This window comes from Histoplasma capsulatum, genomic scaffold, assembly GCF_000149585.1.
Source record: "Histoplasma capsulatum NAm1 scaffold_1 genomic scaffold, whole genome shotgun sequence".
NCBI lineage: Eukaryota > Fungi > Ascomycota > Eurotiomycetes > Onygenales > Ajellomycetaceae > Histoplasma > Histoplasma mississippiense.
This window is the reverse complement of record NW_001813982.1, coordinates 7,306,405-7,328,436: the sequence shown is the minus strand read 5'-3', so window position 1 is coordinate 7,328,436 and position 22,032 is coordinate 7,306,405. Positions and strand designations below refer to the sequence as shown.

The following is a 22,032-nucleotide window of genomic DNA, read 5'->3' as shown; positions in this document are numbered from 1 at the left end:
ATATATATATATATATATATTTTTTGACAATGAAGTATAAACACACTTCACTCGACAATGATAATTTGCTCTAAATTTAAGTTTTGTAATGCTTCTAAGCAATTGCAGATCAATACTTAAATGTATGATGTTAATTTCTGTCTGATTGTTATTTCGCTGATCTGTGACGGTTTTGATGATGGTAGTTGCCCTGGGGCGAAATATATATATTTAATATTGATAACTCTGCAAAACAACTTATCTACCTTAATGTTGTAATAATATGATTTTCTGATGAAATTATGTCTTGAAATTAAATATCATACTCTGTATATATAATATAACTGGCTACTGAAGTTTAAGGTCTGGTTGTGATGAGTTGTCTATGAAAATATAATATTATACATTTTATAACGGAGGTGAAAGGCTGATTTGTATTGAAATTTATAAAGATGACAGCTAGCTGCTGAAGTTGGAAATCTGGTCATAATGAATTGCATGAGAAAAATATATATCTTTAATCATTTATAGCTCTATGTTATCATCTATTTCTACTGTTACATATGATGGCTGCTGTTTTTGAGCTTTTCTGCTAACGCTCTTTTCCATGTTCCGTGCCCGCTTTCGCACCCCTGGGTTAAACCCCAGGAATTCATGCCACTCCCGGCTGACAGCCTGGTACCACACACGCCGTTCCTCAATGTGGCCTGGTGCCTCCTGCAGCCCCCGCGCATATACTGTACCTGCAGCCCAGGATCCATGGCCTGCCTGCTGGTCTACTGCCGCATCATCTGCCTCATATTCCCGCTTGAACCCTCCACAGGACAGGTGCATACGCGAGATGGCAATGGCGGCATGCCGCCAAGGGATTACATTGAGCTTGGTCTGGAGGTGTGTCTTTGCCTCGCGCTGAAGCACCACCCGCAGCCGGCTGCTGTCCCACGGTCCATGCCCCCGCGGCCAGAGAAATGGTGACCGCAGCCCCCCTGGCTATCATTGTCTCCATATGCAAGCCGCTGGACCGCCCGCGCGAAAGGTAGAATCAGCCAGAGGTAGTACACCACCAGCTCGGACTGGAGCACTCTCCGGAGGCGGTGGGCAACAGGGTTTCTGAGTGCGGTCAAACACCGGCTCCAGCTGGTCCTGCATCATCGCAGCCACTGCGGCCTCCCGGAGACCTCCCGTCGCGGCCGAGGGATGGTTGCGGTGCCGCTTAGCCAGGTGGGTGAGGACATTTGCAACAGCAACAGCAAATCCACATGGGCGGCAGATCCACAGGCGGTGGGACCTATTATAAATAAAGAGATCCATTCTCACAGTAAATCTCTCATCAAAGTTGGCTGTCTGTCAATATTTGAAAGAGTATATTTAAAAGAGGTCAGTCAGAGATCAGAAGAAAGAGCAAAACATAAGAGAGAGAAAGAAAAAAAAAAAGAGAGAGAGAGAGAGAGTGAGCAGCCAGCAATCATGCACGAATGCGTCAATATATAAATGCATTAATGTGGAGACGCGTGGATGTGCGAGCAGGCCAGGCCAATAAGGCCAATAAAAACTGACAAGATAAGAAGAGATGAGATATGAGAAGGGAAGAGGGAGCTCGACTGTGACCGGGCCCCACTGCGGGCACGCGGAGGCGGGAGCGGGAGCACGCACGGGCGGCCAATCAGGGACGGAGAAAATCGGACGGGGGCGCGTCGGACCACGCACTATGTATAACTTGGATAGTTTAACCCTAACCCTATAACCTTCAACGGGCATGTCCAGCGGATTTGACTTTTAAATGGTGTCATCCCACTGGTTTGGGTCCAACGGGTTAACGGGTTCGTTCAACGGGTTCGACCTCTGAACACCCCTCACTCTAACCCTGACTCTGACCACCTCATCCTCCCCCCCAGCCTCTACCCTCACTCTTTGTAACCCTAACCCTGGCCCATTATTGTATGGGATAATGCTCTTTAAAACTCCAATATTTTTGAACCCCCCCCTCTACCTTCTGATATAATCGTCCAGCGTGCTCGACTTCCAACAGGTTGATGGGTTCATCCAACGGGTTCGGGTCCAATGGGTGAATGGGCTCCTTGGACGGGTTTGACGTCCAACGGCTTTGGGTCCAGCGTGTTCGACTAATGTTTGTTTTTCTGTGCTTAAAATCACTCCAGAATGAAGCCTTTCATTTTTTTTATATATTTTGCTATTTTAATTTACTTTGTTGATCTTGCACCGCTTTGCGCCGCTCCGTTGCCTGGGGTGAAAATATAGATATTTAGTTGGGTCTGGTTGGGTTGATGGCTTACCCCATCAAACATCGCACCTCAACTCATTGACTTTGACACCACAATGTAACCCCTTCCCGGCGGAATTATCGCTTTTGATTTGGATATGTTGTATTTCATATCCACTACGGCCTACATGCAAAGTTTGAAGTCAATTGACTCCGTGGTTGATTAGACGTTCAACGTCTGAAACCAAATGGAATGTACGTCCAATCTGCCCTGCTCTGATTGGTCGGTTTTCTAACCCTGAATGGAATGGACGTCCATTCCACCCCCACCTGTTGGATAGGTATGATTCACAGTGGATAAATAATTGATGTTCCATGTCGATGTTGGGTCTGTCTTGTGCATTGAATATATATATATTTCCTTCATTCAGTGTCTTTGTGTGAAACTTGACAGATCTGATCTGGTGTGAATGTTTGTTTTTTCTGTGGTTAAAATCACTCCAGGATGAAGCCTTTCAGTTTTCTTATATGTTTTGCTATTTTTATTTACTTTGTTGATCTTGCACCGCTTTGCACCGCTCTGTTGCCTGGGTGAAAATATATATATATAGTTGGGTCTGGTTGGGTTGGTGGCTTACCCCATCAAACATCGCACCTCAACTTATTGACTTTGACACCACAATGTAACCCCTTCCCGGCGGAATTATCGCTTTTGATTTGGATATGTTGTATTTCATATCCACTACGGCCTACATGCAAAGTTTGAAGTAATGGGGTGGCTGGCTGCCGCAGAAGGGAAGGGAAGAGGGAGCTCGACTGTGACCGGGCCCCACTGCGGGCACGCGGAGGCGGGAGCGGGAGCACGCACGGGCGGCCAATCAGGGACGGAGAAAATCGGACGGGGGCTCGTCGGACCACGCACTATGTAGAACTTGGATAGTTTAACCCTAACCCTATAACCTTCAACGGGCATGTCCAGCGGGTTTGACTTTTAAATGGTGTCATCCCACTGGTTTGGGTCCAACGGGTTAACGGGTTCGTTCAGCGGGTTCGACTTCCAATGGTTTCAACGTCTCAACTTCCAATGGGTTGCCAATTGTAAAGAGCCTCACTTTGCAAATTCAAAAGAATGTATATTTGCTCCCAAATCAGGAAAGCCATCAGTACAGACAAATAACTCAGTCTCTACTAATGTAAATGATAGCAATAAATAAAAAAGAAGGAATTCTCAACTCTCTGAATCTGCTATCTCTGAATCTTCTGCGAGGCAAAAAATTAGATCACAGAAGTCACCAAGAACCTCTGTTCAAACAAAATAAGGGATACACATATGCAGAATATGATAGCAGTTGAAGTTGTGAATAATAGATTCAGTTTGTTATCTGACTCTGAATAAAGAGAAATACTTGTTAATATTTGTGTAATGTTAGAAAAACAACAAAAAAATGTTAAAAGCTCGACAAAAATCACATTTCTCGTCCGTAGGTTGGTGCAAAATTAGCGTGGTTTCAATTAGTGTATGGAATTCTGCACCGGCGCCCTGGGCATAACCAATAGAATCCTATATGATTTTATATGAATAATAATTGGTCATTTAGATCCACTGATTGAAGATCTCATGTAGATCTTAAGAATGTGTATGGAATTCAACATGTTTGAAGCCCTGCCTGTCTGCCTGCCTGCCCGATTCTCATATCTTCTCCCACCTATCCCCCTACCCGCGAATATGGAACCCCCCAAACCTGCGAATGTGGAATCCACTGAGAAACCTACTAAATCCAATGGTGAGTTCCTTATATTAATCAATTCAAATAACCTAGCTAACTAATTCATTCTCTAGTTTATACAAAAACATCAAGAAAATGAAAACAGTCTGTTGAGGAGGTTATTGCAGAACTTCCACCTCTAGAATCAGTGAAATTCCACTCAATATTGCCTATCTCATGAGATTCAATTTTCAATATTTCTGCAAATATCAATATCAGCAGTTCATACATTCTGTTTATCTTATTCTTCTCTGAGAAATGCTTTTAAAATATCAGTAATTCTACTAATCTCTATGCAAAATTAAAGAGAGATACTAGAGATACTGATGATGAAGCTTCAGAGCTTTCAGAAATGAAAAAGAATGAGAATGCTCAAGATATAGATATAGAGATTTCTGAAATATCTATATTCTCAAAGCTTTCTATTCAGCAATGTTCATGGAAAAATATCAATTCAGCAGAGATAAAGGTCTTTATAAGCATTCTTCTTTATATGAAAGTTCATAAATTCCATTGAATTGATCTATACTGGCAGAATGAGCTGAAACAAGACTCTATTCATTCCATTCAATTCTATATGACCCATATGCGTTTTGAACAGATTAAATGATATATCCATATATCTAACCTTCATGAGGCCCGCCGCCCGGAGGTCAAAAATAAGAATTGATGGTATAAGATAGAGTCATTAGCTACTAAGTTTCATATGGCATGTTGAAAATACTATACCCCTGACTTTAAGATTTCCATTGATGAGATTTTGGTTAAATATTTTGGATGGAGTCAACATACATACAAGATGTCTAATAAACCAATTCCTTGAGGATATAGATATTTGGCCTAGCAGAACATGACTATTTATAGTCTTTTCCTGGTCTAGCTGTCAACAAAGTATAATGTCTATGTTTCAATTCTCTATGTTAACAAAACTGAATCTATGGTGGTGAATCTGGTGAAGCGGCTTCCTATGATATCCACACTGAATACACCGAATACCATGCCGAATGCCACCCCTAATATCGACTCCAATATCACCCATAATATTGGCCCTAATATCAACCCGAATATCACCCTCCCGAATGCTACACCGAATGCCACATCTAATGAAATCTCTATCTCACAGCTGGTCACATCCTATTCAATTTATATGGATAACTACTTTACATCAGTTCCTTTATTCAAAGAACTACGTCAACAGGGGTATGGAGCATGTGGAACCACTCATTCAAACCAGGTTCCAGCAGCACTAGATGAGCTTTGAGAACATTCAAATTCCATACTCTGAAATACTCTGCATGTCATTGAAAAAGAGAATGTTCTCTGTCTTGCCTGGCAAGATAATAATATGGTATTGGCACTAACTACGATTCATTCATTGGACGCAGTTATTGAATGTACTTGTAAATGCTCAGGGGAACTCTCAATGTCAATATTGTTAGAAAGGTCTTTAAAGGTCAATCACAAAAGAAGCTGAAAATCCCATTGATTATAGGTGATTATAATCATCACATGAATGGGGTACATCTAGCAAATCAATACTGAGCAGCATATACTAGTCATAGAGTCATCTATCACACCTGGCTTTCTATTCTCTACTGACTTATTGATTCCGCAGCTATTAATGCATACCGGCTTCAATATCTATATATGAAGCAGCAGAGGATTTCAGTGAAGGATCTTTCTTCTCATATAAGCTTTCATGAGAAGCTTTACCAGGAACTCTTTGAATTCACATCTAGGATTCATGATAATCTATCAAGGGAATGATCAAATTCTAATCTAAATCATCAACGGATTTCTCTTCCAAAGCAGCGTGTTTGTGCCTGGTGTCAATATAAATGAAAGATTGGCCAGCAGAAATATAAAAAGATAGGGAGATCAAGTTCTGACTGTTCAGAGTGTCAAAATACCCTTTTATGTTTGAAAACTCAATGTTGGGCGGAATTTCATAGTATATCCTAATATCTATTTACGCGGATCCTTAATTAGGGTTTATATATAACCCTAATACCAATGAATACTCAAAAATACACTGATTATTCAATGAGATCTCGTATAATATACACTAATGAAACCACGCTAATTTTGCACAAACCTACGGACGAGGGGATAGTTGAAGCCTCATTCTTGGTGATGCTTTCATTTATGTTGTTGTCTGTGCTCTTGCTCACACTTCTGGCCATTCTGGGACTGCATGTGCTGTTGAATCTGATGTGGGTTTCACCCTGCTGGCTCTCCATCTCTGACTCCTGGTTGGACGGGTTTGACGTCCAACGGCTTAGGGTCCAGCGTGTTCGACTAATGTTTGTTTTTCTCTGTTTAAAATCACTCCAGAATGAAGCCTTTCAGTTTTTTTATATATTTTGCTATTTTTATTTACTTTGTTGATCTAGTAACCCTAACCGCTCCGTTGCCTGGGTGAAAATATAGATATTTAGTTGGGTCTGGTTGGGTTGATGGCTTACCCCATCAAACATCGCACCTCAACTCATTGACTTTGACACCACAATGTAACCCCTTCCCGGCGGAATTATCGCTTTTGATTTGGATATGTTGTATTTCATATCCACTACGGCCTACATGCAAAGTTTGAAGTCAATTGACTCCGTGGTTGATTTGACGTTCAACGTCTGAAACCAAATGGAATGTACGTCCAATCTGCCCTGCTCTGATTGGTCGGTTTTCTAACCCTGAATGGAATGGACGTCCATTCCACCCCCACCTGTTGGATAGCGTGTTCGACTTCCAACGGGTTAATGCGCTCCTGGGACGGGTTTGACGTCCAACGGGTTTGACGTCCAACGGGTTGGGTCCGGCGTGTTCAACTCCCAACGGGTTAATTCCCTCCTGGGACGGGTTTGACGTCCAACGGCTTCGACGTCCAACGGGTTTGGGTCCAACGGGTTTGACTTTCAATGGGTTAACGGGTTTGCGTCTAATTTAACCGCCTATCCTGACCTCACTGCCCACCCCTGTCTCTAGCCTCACTCTTTGTCAACCCTAACCCTGACTCTGACCACCTCATCCTCCCCCCCAGCCTCTACCCTCACTCTTTGTAACCCTAACCCTGACCCATTATCATATGGGATGATACTGTTTGAAACTGATCCTTTGAACCTGATCTACTTTCTCTTGATGTTATATCCCTTTACCCTCTGTCTCTTGCTTCACCTGCCTTTATATATATATACATCTTTCATCCTCCTGTGGTGCCTCTCACCCGTGATGTGCCCCTCACCCATGATATCACTTGACCTCTGTACCCTCTGACTCCATCTTCCCCCTCTCTGCCTCCTGATATATCCCTCGCAGCCAACAAAACATCTCCACCAGCTGGTTGTGCTCGATGCCCTGCCCCTCAACCTTCTGTCCCAAAAATTCAATCACCGCCTCCTGATCATCTGCATCCACATTGAACTCTCTCAGCCGCTGTGACACCCATACATCATCATTGCCACCGTCGGGATCCAAAATCCCCTGTACGGACACTGCCTCTGTGTCTTCCGGCTGTTGCATATGGACTGCGGCATCCCGCATCGGAAGCACCCGGAATACTGTGTGTATTTGATCTTGCTCCGCACTGTCATCATCCATCTCTTTGCCTCCTGGCTCTCCTCGTGGGGACACTGGTACAGCTCATGGTCAAACTCCCTCCCGCTTGCAATTTGCACATATCAAACACTGATCCTTCCACCTCTGCGCCTCTTCCACTAAAACCTCCTCATCCATCAATGCCCTCTGCCCTCGCTGCTGATGTGTGATGATGAACCAGCCTTGATGGACATTCTGTTTGTGGAATGTCTGTCTGATTGTTGATGGGATGCCTCTGATGTCTTCACTGATTACCCTTCATTCTGATTGCTGTGAACGTGTAATCCGCCTCCTCCATGGGGCTCACCACGGCCCACTCTCCCACCATCTGGCTTGCTTGGTTCCTGGCCAGCATGTCGGATGCATTGGCGTCCAGTCGCAGCGCCTTGTGCACCACCATGAACCGTGCCACCTTGATGATCCGTGACAATATTGGTGGGTAGCTCTCCGCGTCGCGCCATCCATACTCCCCCCGTCCCAGCACCGCCAACGTGTCTATCAGCGCGCACTCATAATCCTCTATCTGAACCCACTGGTTCAGCAGCTCAATGCAAAAATCCAAACATGCCATCTGAATCTTGGTTAATTTGAACTTCTCTTCTTCTTGATCCGTGACAATATTGGTGGGTAGCTCTTCGCGTCGCACCATCCATACTCCCCCCGTCCCAGCACCGCCAACGCGTCTACCAGCGCGCACTCATAATCCTCCACCTGAACCCGCTGGTTCAGCAGCTCAATGCAAAAATCCAAACATGCCATCTGGATCTTGGTTAATTTGAACTTCTCTTCTTCTTGATCCGTGACAATATTGGTGGGTAGCTCTTCGCGTCGCACCATCCATACTCCCCCCGTCCCAGCACCGCCAACGCGTCTACCAGCGCGCACTCATAATCCTCCACCCGAACCCGCTGGTTCAGCAGCTCAATTCAAAAATCCAAACATGCCATCTGGATCTTGGTTGATTTGAACTTATCTTCTTCTTCTGGCTGGGTATCTCTCTGTCCCTTCTCCTCCTCCTCTTCTTCTTCCTCAGTCATCTGCTCATTCATGGGGTCTGGGCTGATGGGGTGTCGCTGGTCGGCTCTCTCTGTGGTGGCTACCGTGGTGTGAACTGGTACTTTGGGCTCGTCCATTCATGCTCGACCTGCGTTCGGGCGAAAAACATCAACATCTGCTGCCATGGCCTCACGTGCTCGGCGATGCTCTCCTCGTCCATGTATGCCTGCAACGGGGTGTGCCGGGTCTGGTGTCGCTCTGTGCGGATGGCCTCGATGCGGACGAAGTGGCCCAGCCGTGTGATGACTCGCTGGCTGGTACGGGCAACCTGACCCATGGCCTCCCAGATGGCCCTCGCGGCCAGTTCATCTGGGCACGTGGTGTCATCGTCGGGCCGCTGCACGCAGTTGACCAGATCATTGGGTGCGATGTTGGTCAAGTACACCGGCCATCTGGTCCGCCGCAGCCATGGGTTGGCTTCATCGTGCTCCCCGGCCTGGATGACATTGCTGGTCTGCCGTTGCTGTTCCCGGTAAAACCGCTCCAGCTCATCAATGACATGGCTGGCTCTGTTCTGGTCTGGCGTGCCGGTGTGCTCAGTAGTCTCCTTAGTCTGGATCTGTATGTAGTGGGAGCCCTTGCGCGATGCAAATACCTGCTGGAACTGCACCTTCTGGCATGATCTGTCCACCTCATCCTGTGCTGCCGTACGCTTTTGTGGCGCTGTACGGCCACGGCTGGGATATGGCGACCAGCTGTGCTTGTTCTGCCAGTGCTTGCGTATGGTGTTCATGTTCCCTGCCAAATACTGGCACTGGGGATCCTGCTGGCACCTGTAGCCATCTTGAATGGGTAGTTCCGGGATTGGTTCATTCAGTATTGTGGGCAGTGTTAACTGTGTAGTATCTCGAGCCACATTGTCCCACTGTTCAATGTTCTCCTTTATCTGCTGAACCACCGCATGCTTTAGCTGATGGGCCTTGCCTTTCAGATGCCGTTCAATCTCTGTTGGCCACACAGCGTGCTTGCACCGGCGGCATATGATAATGAGGTATGATTCACAGTGGATAAATAATTGATGTTCCATGTCGATGCTGGGTCTGTCTTGTGCATTGAATATATATATATTTCCTTCATTCAGTGTCTTTGTGTGAAACTTGACAGATCTGATCTGGTGTGAATGTTTGTTTTTCTGTGTTTAAAATCACTCCAGAATGAAGCCTTTCAGTTTTCTTATATGTTTTGCTATTTTTATTTACTTTGTTGATCCTGCACCGCTTTGCACCGCTCCGTTGCCTGGGTGAAAATATATATATTTAGTTGGGTCTGGTTGGGTTGGTGGCTTACCCCATCAAACATCGCACCTCAACTCATTGACTTTGACACCACAATGTAACCCCTTCCCGACGGAATTATCGCTTTTGATTTGGATATGTTGTATTTCATATCCACTACGGCCTACATGCAAAGTTTGAAGTAATGGGGTGGCTGGCTGCCGCGGAAGGGAAGGGAAGAGGGAGCTCGACTGTGACCGGGCCCCACTGCGGGCACGCGGAGGCGGGAGCGGGAGCACGCACGGGCGGCCAATCAGGGCGGGAGAAGATCGGACGGGGGCGCGTCGGACGGCGCACTAGGGTATATAGGCGAAAAACATCAACTAGGGTATAGAATTGCATCCTTGATTGACAACGTAATTTTTGGGAAAAACTCTGCCCTCTCTGAGGTTACCTCTGTCAAGACTGTGGCTTCCCCAGCAGACAGGGCTAGTGGAGCTAGTCTGCAGCTCAAAAGCACCAGTCAGTCAAGAGGCCTCACAGAGGGCACAAAACAGCAGAAGGACTCACAAATCCTCATCACTCTTCAGTCAGAGAAACAGATCACTCAGCTATAGCCATATGCTGTGCAGCAGACAATTGTTGCAAACATTCAGACAGTGGGGGATGTGGCCAATGTGCTGAAGGTGGAGTCCATCAGAACAGATTGACCAATCACATCAAACAACAGAGGCATACACAATGCTCTGATCACGGAGAAGGCAGTGGCTACTCTCTGTGAAGTTCTTGACACCACAGAGATCCGGCTATCAGAGCAGTGGTACAATTATGCTGTCTCAGAAATCCCAGAATTTGTTTAGGACTGGGAAGGAGTAAGAATTCTCACTAACAAGATGATTGAGGGAGAGGTTCTGATTCACACAAAGATAAAAGTCAGTGAGCTGTCGACCCTCGCATCATGGGGTGAACTTCAAGACAGAGAAGATTACATGGATTGTCTTCCTTCTTGCCTCAGTAAAAGACTTCTCACTCTTCAATGTCAGTGAGAGGGTCAGGTTGATTGAGAAAAGGCTTTTGACAGTGAGACATAACCCAGAATGCCAGGGGTTCTGCCACTCATCAAAGTGTGTGTGACTGACAAGATGCTCCAACTGCAGTGAGCCCACAAGCCAGTATGAGGGGCCAACAGATGTGGAGTGCAAGAGAGTGTCAAGATGTGTCAACTGCTGTCAACTCTACTCAGCTAAGCATCAGCACTGCTCTGCTGCACTCAGATGTGTGAATGACATCCGCAGACATCTAACTCAAAAAGAGCTAGCAGCTGTTCACCACCTTGGTGACAGGTGTCACAGAGATGCTCAGGAGCGGCAATCATCACCAGCACAGCCAGCATCAATGATTGCAGTGATGGTATCTACATCAACCACTCAGTCAACCCAGTCAACACAGCCCGCTGGGCTAGCACCTCACAAGTGAGCAGCTATTCAGAGTTTCATCAGTGAGAAGAGTGCCACCTGGCAGATGACCCGCATCAGATGACACTCAGCTCACACAGCAGTGCAGCAGCACAGTCAAACAGTTAAAGAACAGTCTGACTTCAGCATGCAGACAGCAGATCTGAAGCCCTTCAATCTCATTTCACAGATGGACTTCAGTAGCAGCTCATTAAGTGACTTCTCATACTAGAACATCAACATCAGCAACACAGCTGACGCTGCAGAAACAATCAGCAGAAAAATCACCCTCTACAAATCTTCTGAGCAAATACAATCAAAGCAACCCTCTGTCACACAACAGATTTACAGCTTGCTTTCAAGCAGAGCTGTGAAATGATCTGTATACAGAAGACATACACACACCCTGGCACCAAGACTTCTAACCACTCAGTGTATGAGTGCTTTGCATCTATAGACCGCTGGGATGACACTAACTCAGAGCATTGAAAGGAGAAGAGGCTCTGAATCATGATATATATATGTAAGAGCTCAAAGACAAGAGCACAGCAACACCAGTCTGTGCAAAACAGAGATCTGCTATGAATCAGTGTAAATGACTGCCACATTCTCAATGTGTACAGACAGTCTGAGACAGACACAGTCATGGACTATCTGATCAATCTGAGCCCACCAGCCCGCTGTCTGATAGATGGGGATATCAACATACAGCATGATGCCTTTGAACCAGAGGCAGTGAATCTGCACCGAGGCGGGGAGCTTGTTCAATGGGCCAGTGAACATGGGATGGACTTTGTGAGAGAGATAGATGTTCCAACTCATGCAGCAGATCATATGATTGATCTCATCTTCTTCAATGTGATCTTTACTTCCACTACAGTGTGTCAAGATTTACACTGCAGCTCGGATCATCAGTCTATGATCATTATATTGTCAACAACATCTCAAACACAGTTGAGTGATGCTCAGATCATGATCACAGACTCTCAGTTGAAGCTCTTTACAGATTTTATCAGAGGTCTCATGATGAACATGCCTTGCTCAGAGAGGGTTGGAAATGTGGCACAGTTTGATGATCTGACTCAGCACTTCATTCAGAGTCTTCTGACTGCAGCTCAAACAATCAGTAAGCCAGCTCAACAAAGATGAACCACAGCCCTCTGATGAACAACAGACTGCCGAAGAGCGCACTGAGAGCTCACCACTCATCAGACAAAGGCCGCGAAGCATCAGTTCAAGAACACAGTGCACAAGATCAAGCATGCATACTGAAAGCAGATGATCAATGAGGTCAGAGATGGTAGAGATCTGTACTGGGTGGTGGCATGACATAAGCTAAAACCCAACCTCAGAGCACCCCCTCTGATGATTGGGGATCAGATCATAGAAGAGACAGCCATCAAAACTGAAGCATTTCAACAAGCAATTCTGAAATGATACAATTCAGCTGATGATCTGAAGTATAACTCATTGAATGATGAGCACTGAAGTGGCATGAGAAACCTGCTCTGGAACCCCTGGATTGAGATGGAGGAGATGGAGCGCAACATCATTAAGATACAGAGCACCTCCCCAGGCATGAATGGAATCACAGTGCAGATGCTCAAAACATGTTGACAGCATGTGTCTCTCTTTATACAGCAGCTATACAACTGCTGCCTCCGGCTCTGCCACTTCCCATGAGTCTGATAACTGGCAGAGGTGGCAATGATATTCAAGATAGATAAGAGGGATAGAAGCTCAGTCCACTTCTGAAGGCTCATTGCTCTGCTTTCAGTAATCTTCAAAGGACTGGAATGCATCATTGCAAGGCGACTGACGTACACAGCACTCATTCACAGCATAGTCAGCCCACAGTATGAAGAGGTGTTGCTCAGACAATCTGCAATGAATCTGATAGCTGCTTTCACTCATGAAGTGGAGGCAGCCTTCACACAAAACAAGGAAGTGTCCATGATCACAATGAATGTGCAGAGTGCCTTTGATGCTGTGCTGTGCAGGCAGCTGCTTCAGTGAATGACACAGCAGGGATGGCCACGCGAGCTGCTACAGCTCATTGACAGTTTCCTCACTGAATGTAGAGCTCAGATCCAGCTGAAGAGAATCATCACAGCAACACATCAGATGCAATGTGGCATGTTACAGAGATCTTTTTTATCATCAATACTGTTTCTTCTGTATCTGACAGAGCTGCTGTGGCAAAACTCAGAATTGTGCTTTCACTATGCAGATGATCTGAACATCTGATGAATGATGCACTCACTTAACAACAATGCCACTCTTCTCAGCCAGGATATACAGAGTATTCTGAGATGGGGGGAGATAAACAAAATAACCTTCATATCAGAGAAACTTGAGATAATTCATCTTACAAGAAAGTGACACAATGAGGCATCAGTAGTAATTGTGTCTGAGGATCTCATTGTTCACTCTGTTACTGCCCCAGCTGAACAGAAGCCAGCACTCTGCTGACTGAATGTACACTTCAACAGAAGGCTGATCTGAAGATCATATGTTTTCACTCAGACAAAGAAGGCAAGAGCTGTAGCTCAGCACATTCAGAGTCTGAAGAAGATCAGAGATGAGCTCTCAGCAGACACTCTGCAGAAAGTGATCATCATCTATGTGGTTCTCTCACTGCTCTATGATACAGAGGCCTGGTACGGCGGCCGCACGCAGTCAGCAAGGCACACAGGCAGGAGTGGGGAGGTTAGCTCCTGTCTAAAATGGCATGTGAGGACAGTTGAGAAGGTGCTTACTATGGCAGCCAGAGGGGTCCTTCCAGTTTTCCGTACAACCCCCATCGCTACTCTATACCGGGATGCTGGACTCCCATCAGCAATGGTAGCTCTGAAGGAGGTCAAAATGTGATTCATGACAAGGCTTCAGATGATGGATGAAAAGCATCCACTGGTTTCATGAATAGCACCTCCAATGATCACACAAGAAAGAGAGGCTGAATGTAATGCACTCGTTTATTATTTCCTTATTATTATATTATCTTTGTTTATATCTTCGTCTATTCTTACCTCTTTCCATTATACTCTCGCTACCACTATTTCTATATGTATATATATATGGATGCATGTATTTCGCACATCTTCTTTCTCTTTCTTTTCCTCTTCAGCGATTAGCTACAACTACAGCTACAACTACAACTTCAACTATACTACTACTATAATTATTATTATCTTCTACTACACTATATACTATCTTCTACTATTCACTCTTCACACTGTCATCACCCCTCACACTGAAACTCAACAGTGTTTAAAGATCAAGATTCAGTGGTTGAGGGCGCTGTTATCTGCAGTCAATAGACCCACACTTGTCATTCCACACTACTCAGAGGAATGCGGGACAGACCTCACAGAGGGTGTAGATAAAAAAAATGCTGCTCAGACATTCAAAAAATGATGAAGAAGTCAACTCTCAACAGATTTATATGTTTTCTCAGATGAATCAGAATGGAACCTTGACAACAGCAGGCAGATAAACTATGATTTCATAGTCTATCAGAAAAATAAACAGCTGCACAGCTTCTCAGCTGTGCTGAGTCTTATGTCACATGTCTTCAACACTGAAGCAGTTAATGTCTGCTGAGCATTAGAGTGTGCTGTGAAGCTTCTATCTTGTGTCACAGAGAACAGCAGCAACTCTTAGATCTGACTCTGCTTCAACAACACCTCAGTCATCTGAGGCATATGGAGCAGTGCAGCAGCCTCTTCAAACTGAGTCTACAACCGCTGCTATGAGCTTCTCAGACAGCACAATGTCAGCCTGAAATGAGCTTCTGAGCATATGAGGATAGAGGGCAATGAGGAAGCAGACTGCTTGACTAAGTGAGCAGTCTCATCTACTGCAGCCCCAACTTATGGACTTGAGGCCACACCCACAGTCAGTGGGGTCTGCACAGTGGTCAAGCAGCTCAGTCAAGAGGCAAGATGAAAGTGATGAAGTGGAGTCTGTGGCAAGCTCCCTGACTGATACTGAGGCTGGAGTTTCAGCAGACTGACTGTGAAATACCAAGTGAAGGCCTCTTCAGAGCTCACTATGCCACAGCATACTCTTCACTGCTGACTTGCACTCCACTCCTCTCATGAGAACTTTTTCTGATATCACAGATGTTTCCAGCATGCAGATGTGAGACTCATCTGTGTCTGTGAACACAATAAAAACTCAGAACATTTGATGCTCTGTCAACATTTATAAAGACATCTTCTTCACTGACTCAAGAGATCAGCAGCACAGCCACACAACGGAGTGACAGCTGTTGCCTATCTAAATTCTCTGATCTCTACAGACTTTGTAGAACTGCTGAACTGCACACAGTTCTACACACAGTACTGCACAAGATAACACAGGTGGCTGATTGCACATCATCTGAGAACCCCCACAGCAGTTCCACGAGGCCGGCCTGCTGAGTACACCCACAGTAGCTAGTGCAACTGCCAGAGACAACACAGTCTATACAGATAGTACAGATAACACAACTAGACTCATCTGTTTCAATTAAATGTGATGTAATCAGTACAGTCTACATGTCTGACTCAGTTGATATGTTCTTGACTGCCGGCATTGTATCTACATGTACTTTGCTTTGTTTTCCTCTTATTTGCTCTTATTTCTATCAGCTCAAATGCTTCTTCTTCTTTTTTTTCTTTACTCTCTCTGTCATTCTCTGCTCTTTTCCTTTCACAATCTTCTTCAGTGCTCTCTTCTCTCTTTTCCCCCGGGTCTGTGCCAGGTCATGTGACGGCAAGATGTTGCAGAGAACACAGTCTTTCCTTTATCTCTCTCTTTTATTGTTTTCATTTCAGAACACACATTTTCCCTCTCTTTCTTTCATTTATCTTATCTGTCTTTCTTCTGATGTTAGAAACACAGACAGCTTTCTGATCAACTGAGAGAGGTATCCCTCTCTGCTCACTATAAAGCCTTCCAGGCACGGCAGCGGCGGTCCCCTCAGAGAACCACACTATCCCCACCATGAATGGCCATATATTGGGTCAGAAGTGGATGCGCAGCTCAGAAAAATCCTTTGCAATGAGCTGAGTCTTCTTAAGAGTTGCCATCTGGATTCTGTTTTCTCTCTCTCTCTGTGTACATAGAAATCTCTTCAGCATAGCATGTCTTCATGCTCTTCAGAAGGCTTCTGAAACACGGGTGCTGCCCGTGTTTTCTCCGGGATGTTAAACCTATACATACATACATACATACATCCTTCAATGATGGGTTGCCACACTCAGTATGCCACATTTGGATGGCATGTCCATGTCTGGAACAATGATATGTCTGTTTGTGTGTAGTGCATGCAGAACCACAGCTTCTTCTTCTTGCTGAATGACAATGTGATTGTCAGCAGCATCATTTGTATCTTAACTATCATCAACTTGCTTAATTGTTGCATCTGAGACCAGAAGTTGATCTGGTCATTGAGCACTGTGTGACATTCATTGATGATGATTCAGTTCAATCAGTGGTTCAGCTGCTGTCAGTTCAAAAATGTGATAAAGTCCTCACTCAATGTGAACTTAGATGTCATCAGCATGATTGATGCTTCATCAGACAATCTTCAGCTCTTTCATTTCACATATGATATTCTCAACTCCTCACACCTTCACTGCATGTCTCTTCACAGTGCCATCAGTAGAACCACCACTGTTGTTTCCTCAGATGCAATTCAAGCAAGCAATATGAACATCATACTCTTCCCTTCTTCAATTGATATAATAATCATTATGAGATTTTCACTGTTCTGAATGATCTGTATCATTGCCATCTGCACCTTTCAAAACTTCAGTGTCTTGTCATTCATCATCTGCTGCAGCTTAGCCTTCATGTCAGTCTGTTGCAGCTGAAATCAACACTTCATACACCTCTTCTCAGCCTCTGTCTTCTATGATGTCTGCTTGTATTTTCTCAGAATTGCATCCCTCATCATCTTCTCATTCATTGCTGATTCAAACTTTAAAAACCAGTGCCAGTCTGTGCTGCTCAATTGGAACATCTCACAGTATTGATGAATGATCCCGGTCTGCTTCATGATTTCTCATGTGTACATCATGCTGATTATGTGCAATGTGTGGGCTGCTTGCATGTCTGTGATTCATCTCAGTCATTTCTTGAGATTCATGAATTCATCTTCATTTTCATTGCTACTGATGATCTGCTTCTGCTTTTTCTGCTGGTTGTTATTTTTGAATGTGCTGAATAGATGCATGAACTGCCTGCTGATTGTGATGGCGATGTTCTGATATGCTTCTTTCAAAGTTACAAATGAGATTTGTTTTTTTTTTTTTGATTGAATCAGATGATTCAGTTATTTAACTTAGTTTTATATTAATAATTTATTTATTTTTTTTTTTTCCTTTTCTCTTCTCCTCTGCAGCTGTAAAGTCAGTAATGATTGTATTGATGAAATCAGTGAATTACTGATTCTCTATTATTTTCATACCAACATATATGTTTTGCATATACATTTTGCTAATGTATTTGCATGATATAAAGACAATCTATTATTCATCAGATTGCAAGCTGCAATGTTTATTTAATAAATTATAATGACAATTCTCACAGATCCTCTTCAACATGTTGAAAATCACAATACATTCAATGAATGAATCGTAATTCTTTTCATATAAGTTGTATGATGAGTTGCCTTTGATGCCATGACTGTGAGTAAGTGTTGATTCTACATTTGTTGTCATTTTTAACTGAGGCTTGAAATTCTCTTCACATAGCACTATATCTCTCTTGGACTTCATTTCTCACAGCTGTGCAATGATCCCACTGCCATCTCTGATGATTTGTTCTACCAGCAGCTGTAGCCTACATTCTGGTGTCCATGCATTGACAGGCTGCTGGTGTGGCTGTGGGGGGATGAGTGCAGGCGGGTTGGCGGGCTGCTGAGGGTGGAGTGAGAGTGGGTTGGCAGGCAGCACAGGCTGCTGGGTCTTCAGAACCTGCTGGGCTTGCTGGGCTTGCTCTGCATTATTATTAGCTGTAATTCCATCATTTCTGAGCTGTTTTTCTTCATTTTTTGACAGTTCTCTACTTACATTCAGCCATTTTGACTGCTTTGATTGTATTACAGACATTTTGGGGGTTGATAGATGTAAATCATTGCATTTCGAATGCTTGCTATTTGATTGAAATCACTATGTTCTCTATATAAGCTGCCTGGCATTTAATTACACCTCACTTAGTGCTTCTACATTAACTCTACAACACTACTACAGTGTTATTCATCTTTTTCATCTATGTGATTGTTCTTTATTGACAGCTGTAGATTACATGGAATTCACCTATATGAGTCACGTGCAGCTGTTGGATATCTCATTATGTTCGCCCGAGGGATTAAACGGCGCGTTTTCAAGCTGGATAAGTGAGCGCAAGCGAGCGATTGCGGCTTGTCTACTCCGTATATTATATCAAGTTCAATCTACTCATGGTATTGTGCGGAATGTCGTGGTAAAATACGTTAGCTATTCTAGCTAATTACATGAAAAATAGTTGTATTTATAACGAATAAAACCGATAAGATTTGGGTATCGTCATAAATAAATCTTGATAAAATTTTGCTTCCCTTAGAGCTTTGATACAGTTCAAAGCGCCGTAGCTCCTGCAGCAAATTCGCAATTCCATTTGGCCTCGCCTTTCAAATGCCGGCAGTGGAGAGACTTGGAGGATCTCCTTTTTATTATTGACCAATTTCCAGACCTCTAGTCTTGTTTTCAATTCCTCTCAGCACCATGAATCCACATTCCGATCAAGCTTCTCCGCGTTGGCGATTTACTGTACAACCTGATTCCAGAACCAACAAAAATGTTTTTTCCCCTTGTCCCAACCTGTGTTATACCTAGTGGAATCATCAAAAAGCAATATGAAAGCAAGCCCCCAATCTTCTCCAATTTGATCAAACTACCTAGGACTCCCGCTGCGAAAAATCTACCTCTTGCCTGCAAAATACACCACGTTTGTTAACCTCCTCCTTACGCCTCGTCGCTGCAGCCCAGCATTCCAAATTCTCCATTTTCAACAATATGGCACTCACTGCCACCATGCGCATTGTGTCCATTCTCACCTGGTTCCCCTGAAACACATTTCCTAGCTTTGGAATTTATGGCGCAAAATTCACTATACAACTCTCCATCATCACAGAGGAGACTCCCCTCTCCAACCTCGGGACCTTGGGACAAAAAAGGGTCGTTGCAGGATTTCATCGGTGTTCTGCGATCTGCATCGAGGCTATTATCGTCACTATCTTCTCTTTTGACATTCATCATACTGCCGGCGCCCCAGTTGGAGTCGTCCGAATCTACAATTATCATCTCATTTTTGGTTCTCTTCGAGGTGCTATTGGTTTTCTCTGTTGGCTTGCGCTTCCTTGTAGAGAGGGTCTTAATGCCAGGCGTGCATTTTACTTTAGCCGGAGTTTTGGGGCTCGACTTTTTAGGAGTGAGTCCATTGTTGTCGGCTTCCTGTAGAGACGAAGTTCCGATTCCTGGTGTTGGATTCCCATTTGGGTTGATGCCGTTGGCTTTCAGCAGGCGCTCGTAGCGCTTGGCTCTGTGGTTTGATGGTCAGCACTCATTGCAGATCGCATTATGACATGATGACGAAGGAGTAGGGTTTGACAAGATAGCGGGACTGAGAAGGAGTGTGCATCGAATGGCAAGGTATGAGAAAATGTATGATATGGTAAGTCTGTGCATGTTCCCAACTATAACTTACGCTGCACCTTTACTGACAATGTTGCACTCCCTGGCAACTTCATCGAAGTCCACCTAAAGATTTCTCCATCGTGAGCAAGTACACAAATACTATGAGGCCAGCATATAGTGTCCGATAATACAATGAAATGAAACCTATAAAGGGAATGGAAAGGTACCTTTCCACTATTCGAGTACTTGACACATTTCAGCAAGAAATGAAGTTGCTCATCACTAGTGGCAGCAGGCATTTTGAAGACACTCCGTTATTTGGAAAGATGATACTGAAATGGCAAGAAAGAAATTATACGAGTTAAATTTGTGGATGAGGTCTTCGGTTTGGATCAGTTCGCTATACGTGCCCAGGGAGTGAGAGAAGAGTGACAGTTGTCTAAATGAAATCTTTTCAGATGCAAATGTCAGCACAGGACCTGAGACTATAATGCTGAATCAATATCTAATACCTGCCATTGACTCTCACTCAGCAAGGAGAATAATCGATATGACCTGTTGACGACAGAGGAGACATATGAATAGGTCTTGGTAAGGGCGGTGGACAGTCGATGGGTTAAAGGAATTGTTGTTTGGGGGGAGGAGAAGATCAACAGGTTGGTACAAGTGCGGTGAATGAAGAGATGGCAACAGGCAGAAGGTGAAAGAAAGGTAAATTTGATACTCGAGACACATGTAGTTATAACACAATGGATGAACACATTTGTGTCCCGTATTTTTGTGAATAATGGGATTCAGATATAACTCACCAAAATGCTTTGAAGTGGGATTGAGCTTGAGCTATATTGGTGTTACCGGAGATAAATTGGTAGCTATTAGCTAGGCCATGACAATTTTTCAACCTGAGGTCATGAATCTATTATCTCTTATAGAGTCTATTAGGTTAAAAAGGCATGTTAAAAACGCGATGTTTGTATTGAGAAAGCTACCCTAGCCACATAATTATTCTCCCTCAGATGGAAATCTGCCGCTTGTATGAAGATGGGGTATTGGAGACAGGAGATTAACCACCCATTAACAACGAAAGCTCGACAAAATAATGAACAATTGAACATTAGAAGCCGAAACATAAAGAGGGTATGGCCAAGTGGAGAATAACGACCGAATATCAAATACATTGGAAAGCAACCCGTCATCGAGAATCACCTTTAGGAAAAGGGCCCAAGGAACATAAAAACGAAACCCCCTTTCCCATAAACCCTAGTATCCGTTATGGCCATACTTGTACGTGATCTGGATATGAGCAACACATGTGTGAGAAGACCCGGTGAGTGGAAAGTGTAAGTTGGCTAGCCCATTGAGCATACAAAACAATTAAAACGTACCTAGCAGCATGATCAGGCGTAGAGATCAAGCGGTATCTTCCGTGGCAGCACCAATGGCTTCATTATTGTCATTATTTGCGGTGTGTTTGATCGCGTTATCCTCAGCGGCAGCAACTTTTGGTTTACGTCCACGCTTTGCCCCTGGCTTCCTCCCTGGCTTTGCCTTTTCGGCTTTGTCGCCTTCGGTCCCTTCTTCGGGAATTTCCACCTTGGCTTTGATGGGTCCGGTAGAGGCCTTTGCTCCCTTGCGAGGTGTAGCTGTACCACCGTTGGCAGAATTTGCGGAGCAGGTTAAGGGCTGCTGCAAATTGAACTGCTTTCGAATCTCACGTATGCGGTTTGCAACTGACATGGGATTTTTGTACTTAAGTGCTTTCGCTACAGCGCTGACATCGATCTGAGAAGAATTTTAGCACATCTTGAAAGGCCTCAGGAATAAGATATTGGTCCGTCAGAGGGAACGCACGGTAGCTGGAGTCTGCAGATGTTTCAAGCACTCCATCATAAAAATGGCGTCAGATGCTTTCCCCTTTGAGTCTGCGACATCACCTGCACTGTCATTGGTATCTGCCATGATGGGCTGGGTTTGAGAAGAACTGGTGGTGTGAAAATGCCTTGGTGGTATCCTAATAGAAGCAAATCTTGAAGGGATAGGGTTTTTAGAGAAAATGCCAAATTATTTGGAGAGGTGAGAGAAAAT

General features: G+C 44.4%; 11 protein-coding genes across 11 annotated transcripts; 5 read left to right on the top strand and 6 right to left on the bottom strand.

The window, feature by feature from the left end:
• Positions 1 to 504: 504 nt before the first annotated feature.
• Positions 505 to 1,290, bottom strand: HCAG_02095 (predicted protein; the record flags this gene model as incomplete). The annotated part of the gene is made up of 2 exons (XM_001544998.1): positions 505 to 864; positions 1,039 to 1,290. 2 exons carry the CDS (start codon positions 1,288 to 1,290, stop codon positions 505 to 507), a joined length of 612 nt encoding a protein of 203 aa, XP_001545048.1.
• Positions 1,291 to 3,851: 2,561 nt separating this feature from the next.
• Positions 3,852 to 4,066, top strand: HCAG_02094 (predicted protein; the record flags this gene model as incomplete). The annotated part of the gene is made up of 2 exons (XM_001544997.1): positions 3,852 to 3,984; positions 4,041 to 4,066. 2 exons carry the CDS (start codon positions 3,852 to 3,854, stop codon positions 4,064 to 4,066), a joined length of 159 nt encoding a protein of 52 aa, XP_001545047.1.
• A 1,936-nt stretch (positions 4,067 to 6,002) lies between these two features.
• On the bottom strand, positions 6,003 to 7,503 carry HCAG_02093 (predicted protein; the record flags this gene model as incomplete). Its single annotated transcript, XM_001544996.1, has 4 exons — positions 6,003 to 6,264; positions 6,449 to 6,542; positions 6,618 to 6,875; positions 7,230 to 7,503. 4 exons carry the CDS (start codon positions 7,501 to 7,503, stop codon positions 6,003 to 6,005), a joined length of 888 nt encoding a protein of 295 aa, XP_001545046.1.
• Positions 7,504 to 7,801: 298 nt separating this feature from the next.
• Positions 7,802 to 9,640, bottom strand: HCAG_02092 (predicted protein; the record flags this gene model as incomplete). Its single annotated transcript, XM_001544995.1, has 3 exons — positions 7,802 to 8,253; positions 8,498 to 8,681; positions 8,747 to 9,640. 3 exons carry the CDS (start codon positions 9,638 to 9,640, stop codon positions 7,802 to 7,804), a joined length of 1,530 nt encoding a protein of 509 aa, XP_001545045.1.
• Positions 9,641 to 10,032: 392 nt separating this feature from the next.
• On the top strand, positions 10,033 to 10,444 carry HCAG_02091 (predicted protein; the record flags this gene model as incomplete). The annotated part of the gene is made up of 2 exons (XM_001544994.1): positions 10,033 to 10,188; positions 10,277 to 10,444. 2 exons carry the CDS (start codon positions 10,033 to 10,035, stop codon positions 10,442 to 10,444), a joined length of 324 nt encoding a protein of 107 aa, XP_001545044.1.
• A 276-nt stretch (positions 10,445 to 10,720) lies between these two features.
• HCAG_02090 (predicted protein) lies at positions 10,721 to 11,329 on the top strand (the record flags this gene model as incomplete). Its single annotated transcript, XM_001544993.1, has 3 exons — positions 10,721 to 10,865; positions 10,985 to 11,103; positions 11,171 to 11,329. 3 exons carry the CDS (start codon positions 10,721 to 10,723, stop codon positions 11,327 to 11,329), a joined length of 423 nt encoding a protein of 140 aa, XP_001545043.1.
• A 597-nt stretch (positions 11,330 to 11,926) lies between these two features.
• Positions 11,927 to 13,297, top strand: HCAG_02089 (predicted protein; the record flags this gene model as incomplete). The annotated part of the gene is made up of 4 exons (XM_001544992.1): positions 11,927 to 12,160; positions 12,396 to 12,526; positions 12,923 to 12,964; positions 13,123 to 13,297. The coding sequence occupies 4 exons, from the start codon at positions 11,927 to 11,929 to the stop codon at positions 13,295 to 13,297; spliced, it is 582 nt and encodes a 193-aa protein (XP_001545042.1).
• A 370-nt stretch (positions 13,298 to 13,667) lies between these two features.
• On the top strand, positions 13,668 to 14,152 carry HCAG_02088 (predicted protein; the record flags this gene model as incomplete). The annotated part of the gene is made up of 2 exons (XM_001544991.1): positions 13,668 to 13,678; positions 13,789 to 14,152. 2 exons carry the CDS (start codon positions 13,668 to 13,670, stop codon positions 14,150 to 14,152), a joined length of 375 nt encoding a protein of 124 aa, XP_001545041.1.
• A 3,899-nt stretch (positions 14,153 to 18,051) lies between these two features.
• On the bottom strand, positions 18,052 to 18,381 carry HCAG_02087 (predicted protein; the record flags this gene model as incomplete). Its single annotated transcript, XM_001544990.1, has 2 exons — positions 18,052 to 18,306; positions 18,343 to 18,381. 2 exons carry the CDS (start codon positions 18,379 to 18,381, stop codon positions 18,052 to 18,054), a joined length of 294 nt encoding a protein of 97 aa, XP_001545040.1.
• Positions 18,382 to 19,208: 827 nt separating this feature from the next.
• HCAG_02086 (predicted protein) lies at positions 19,209 to 20,246 on the bottom strand (the record flags this gene model as incomplete). The annotated part of the gene is made up of 4 exons (XM_001544989.1): positions 19,209 to 19,242; positions 19,280 to 19,852; positions 20,018 to 20,070; positions 20,175 to 20,246. The coding sequence occupies 4 exons, from the start codon at positions 20,244 to 20,246 to the stop codon at positions 19,209 to 19,211; spliced, it is 732 nt and encodes a 243-aa protein (XP_001545039.1).
• Positions 20,247 to 21,357: 1,111 nt separating this feature from the next.
• HCAG_02085 (predicted protein) lies at positions 21,358 to 21,906 on the bottom strand (the record flags this gene model as incomplete). The annotated part of the gene is made up of 2 exons (XM_001544988.1): positions 21,358 to 21,729; positions 21,799 to 21,906. The coding sequence occupies 2 exons, from the start codon at positions 21,904 to 21,906 to the stop codon at positions 21,358 to 21,360; spliced, it is 480 nt and encodes a 159-aa protein (XP_001545038.1).
• Positions 21,907 to 22,032: the final 126 nt, after the last annotated feature.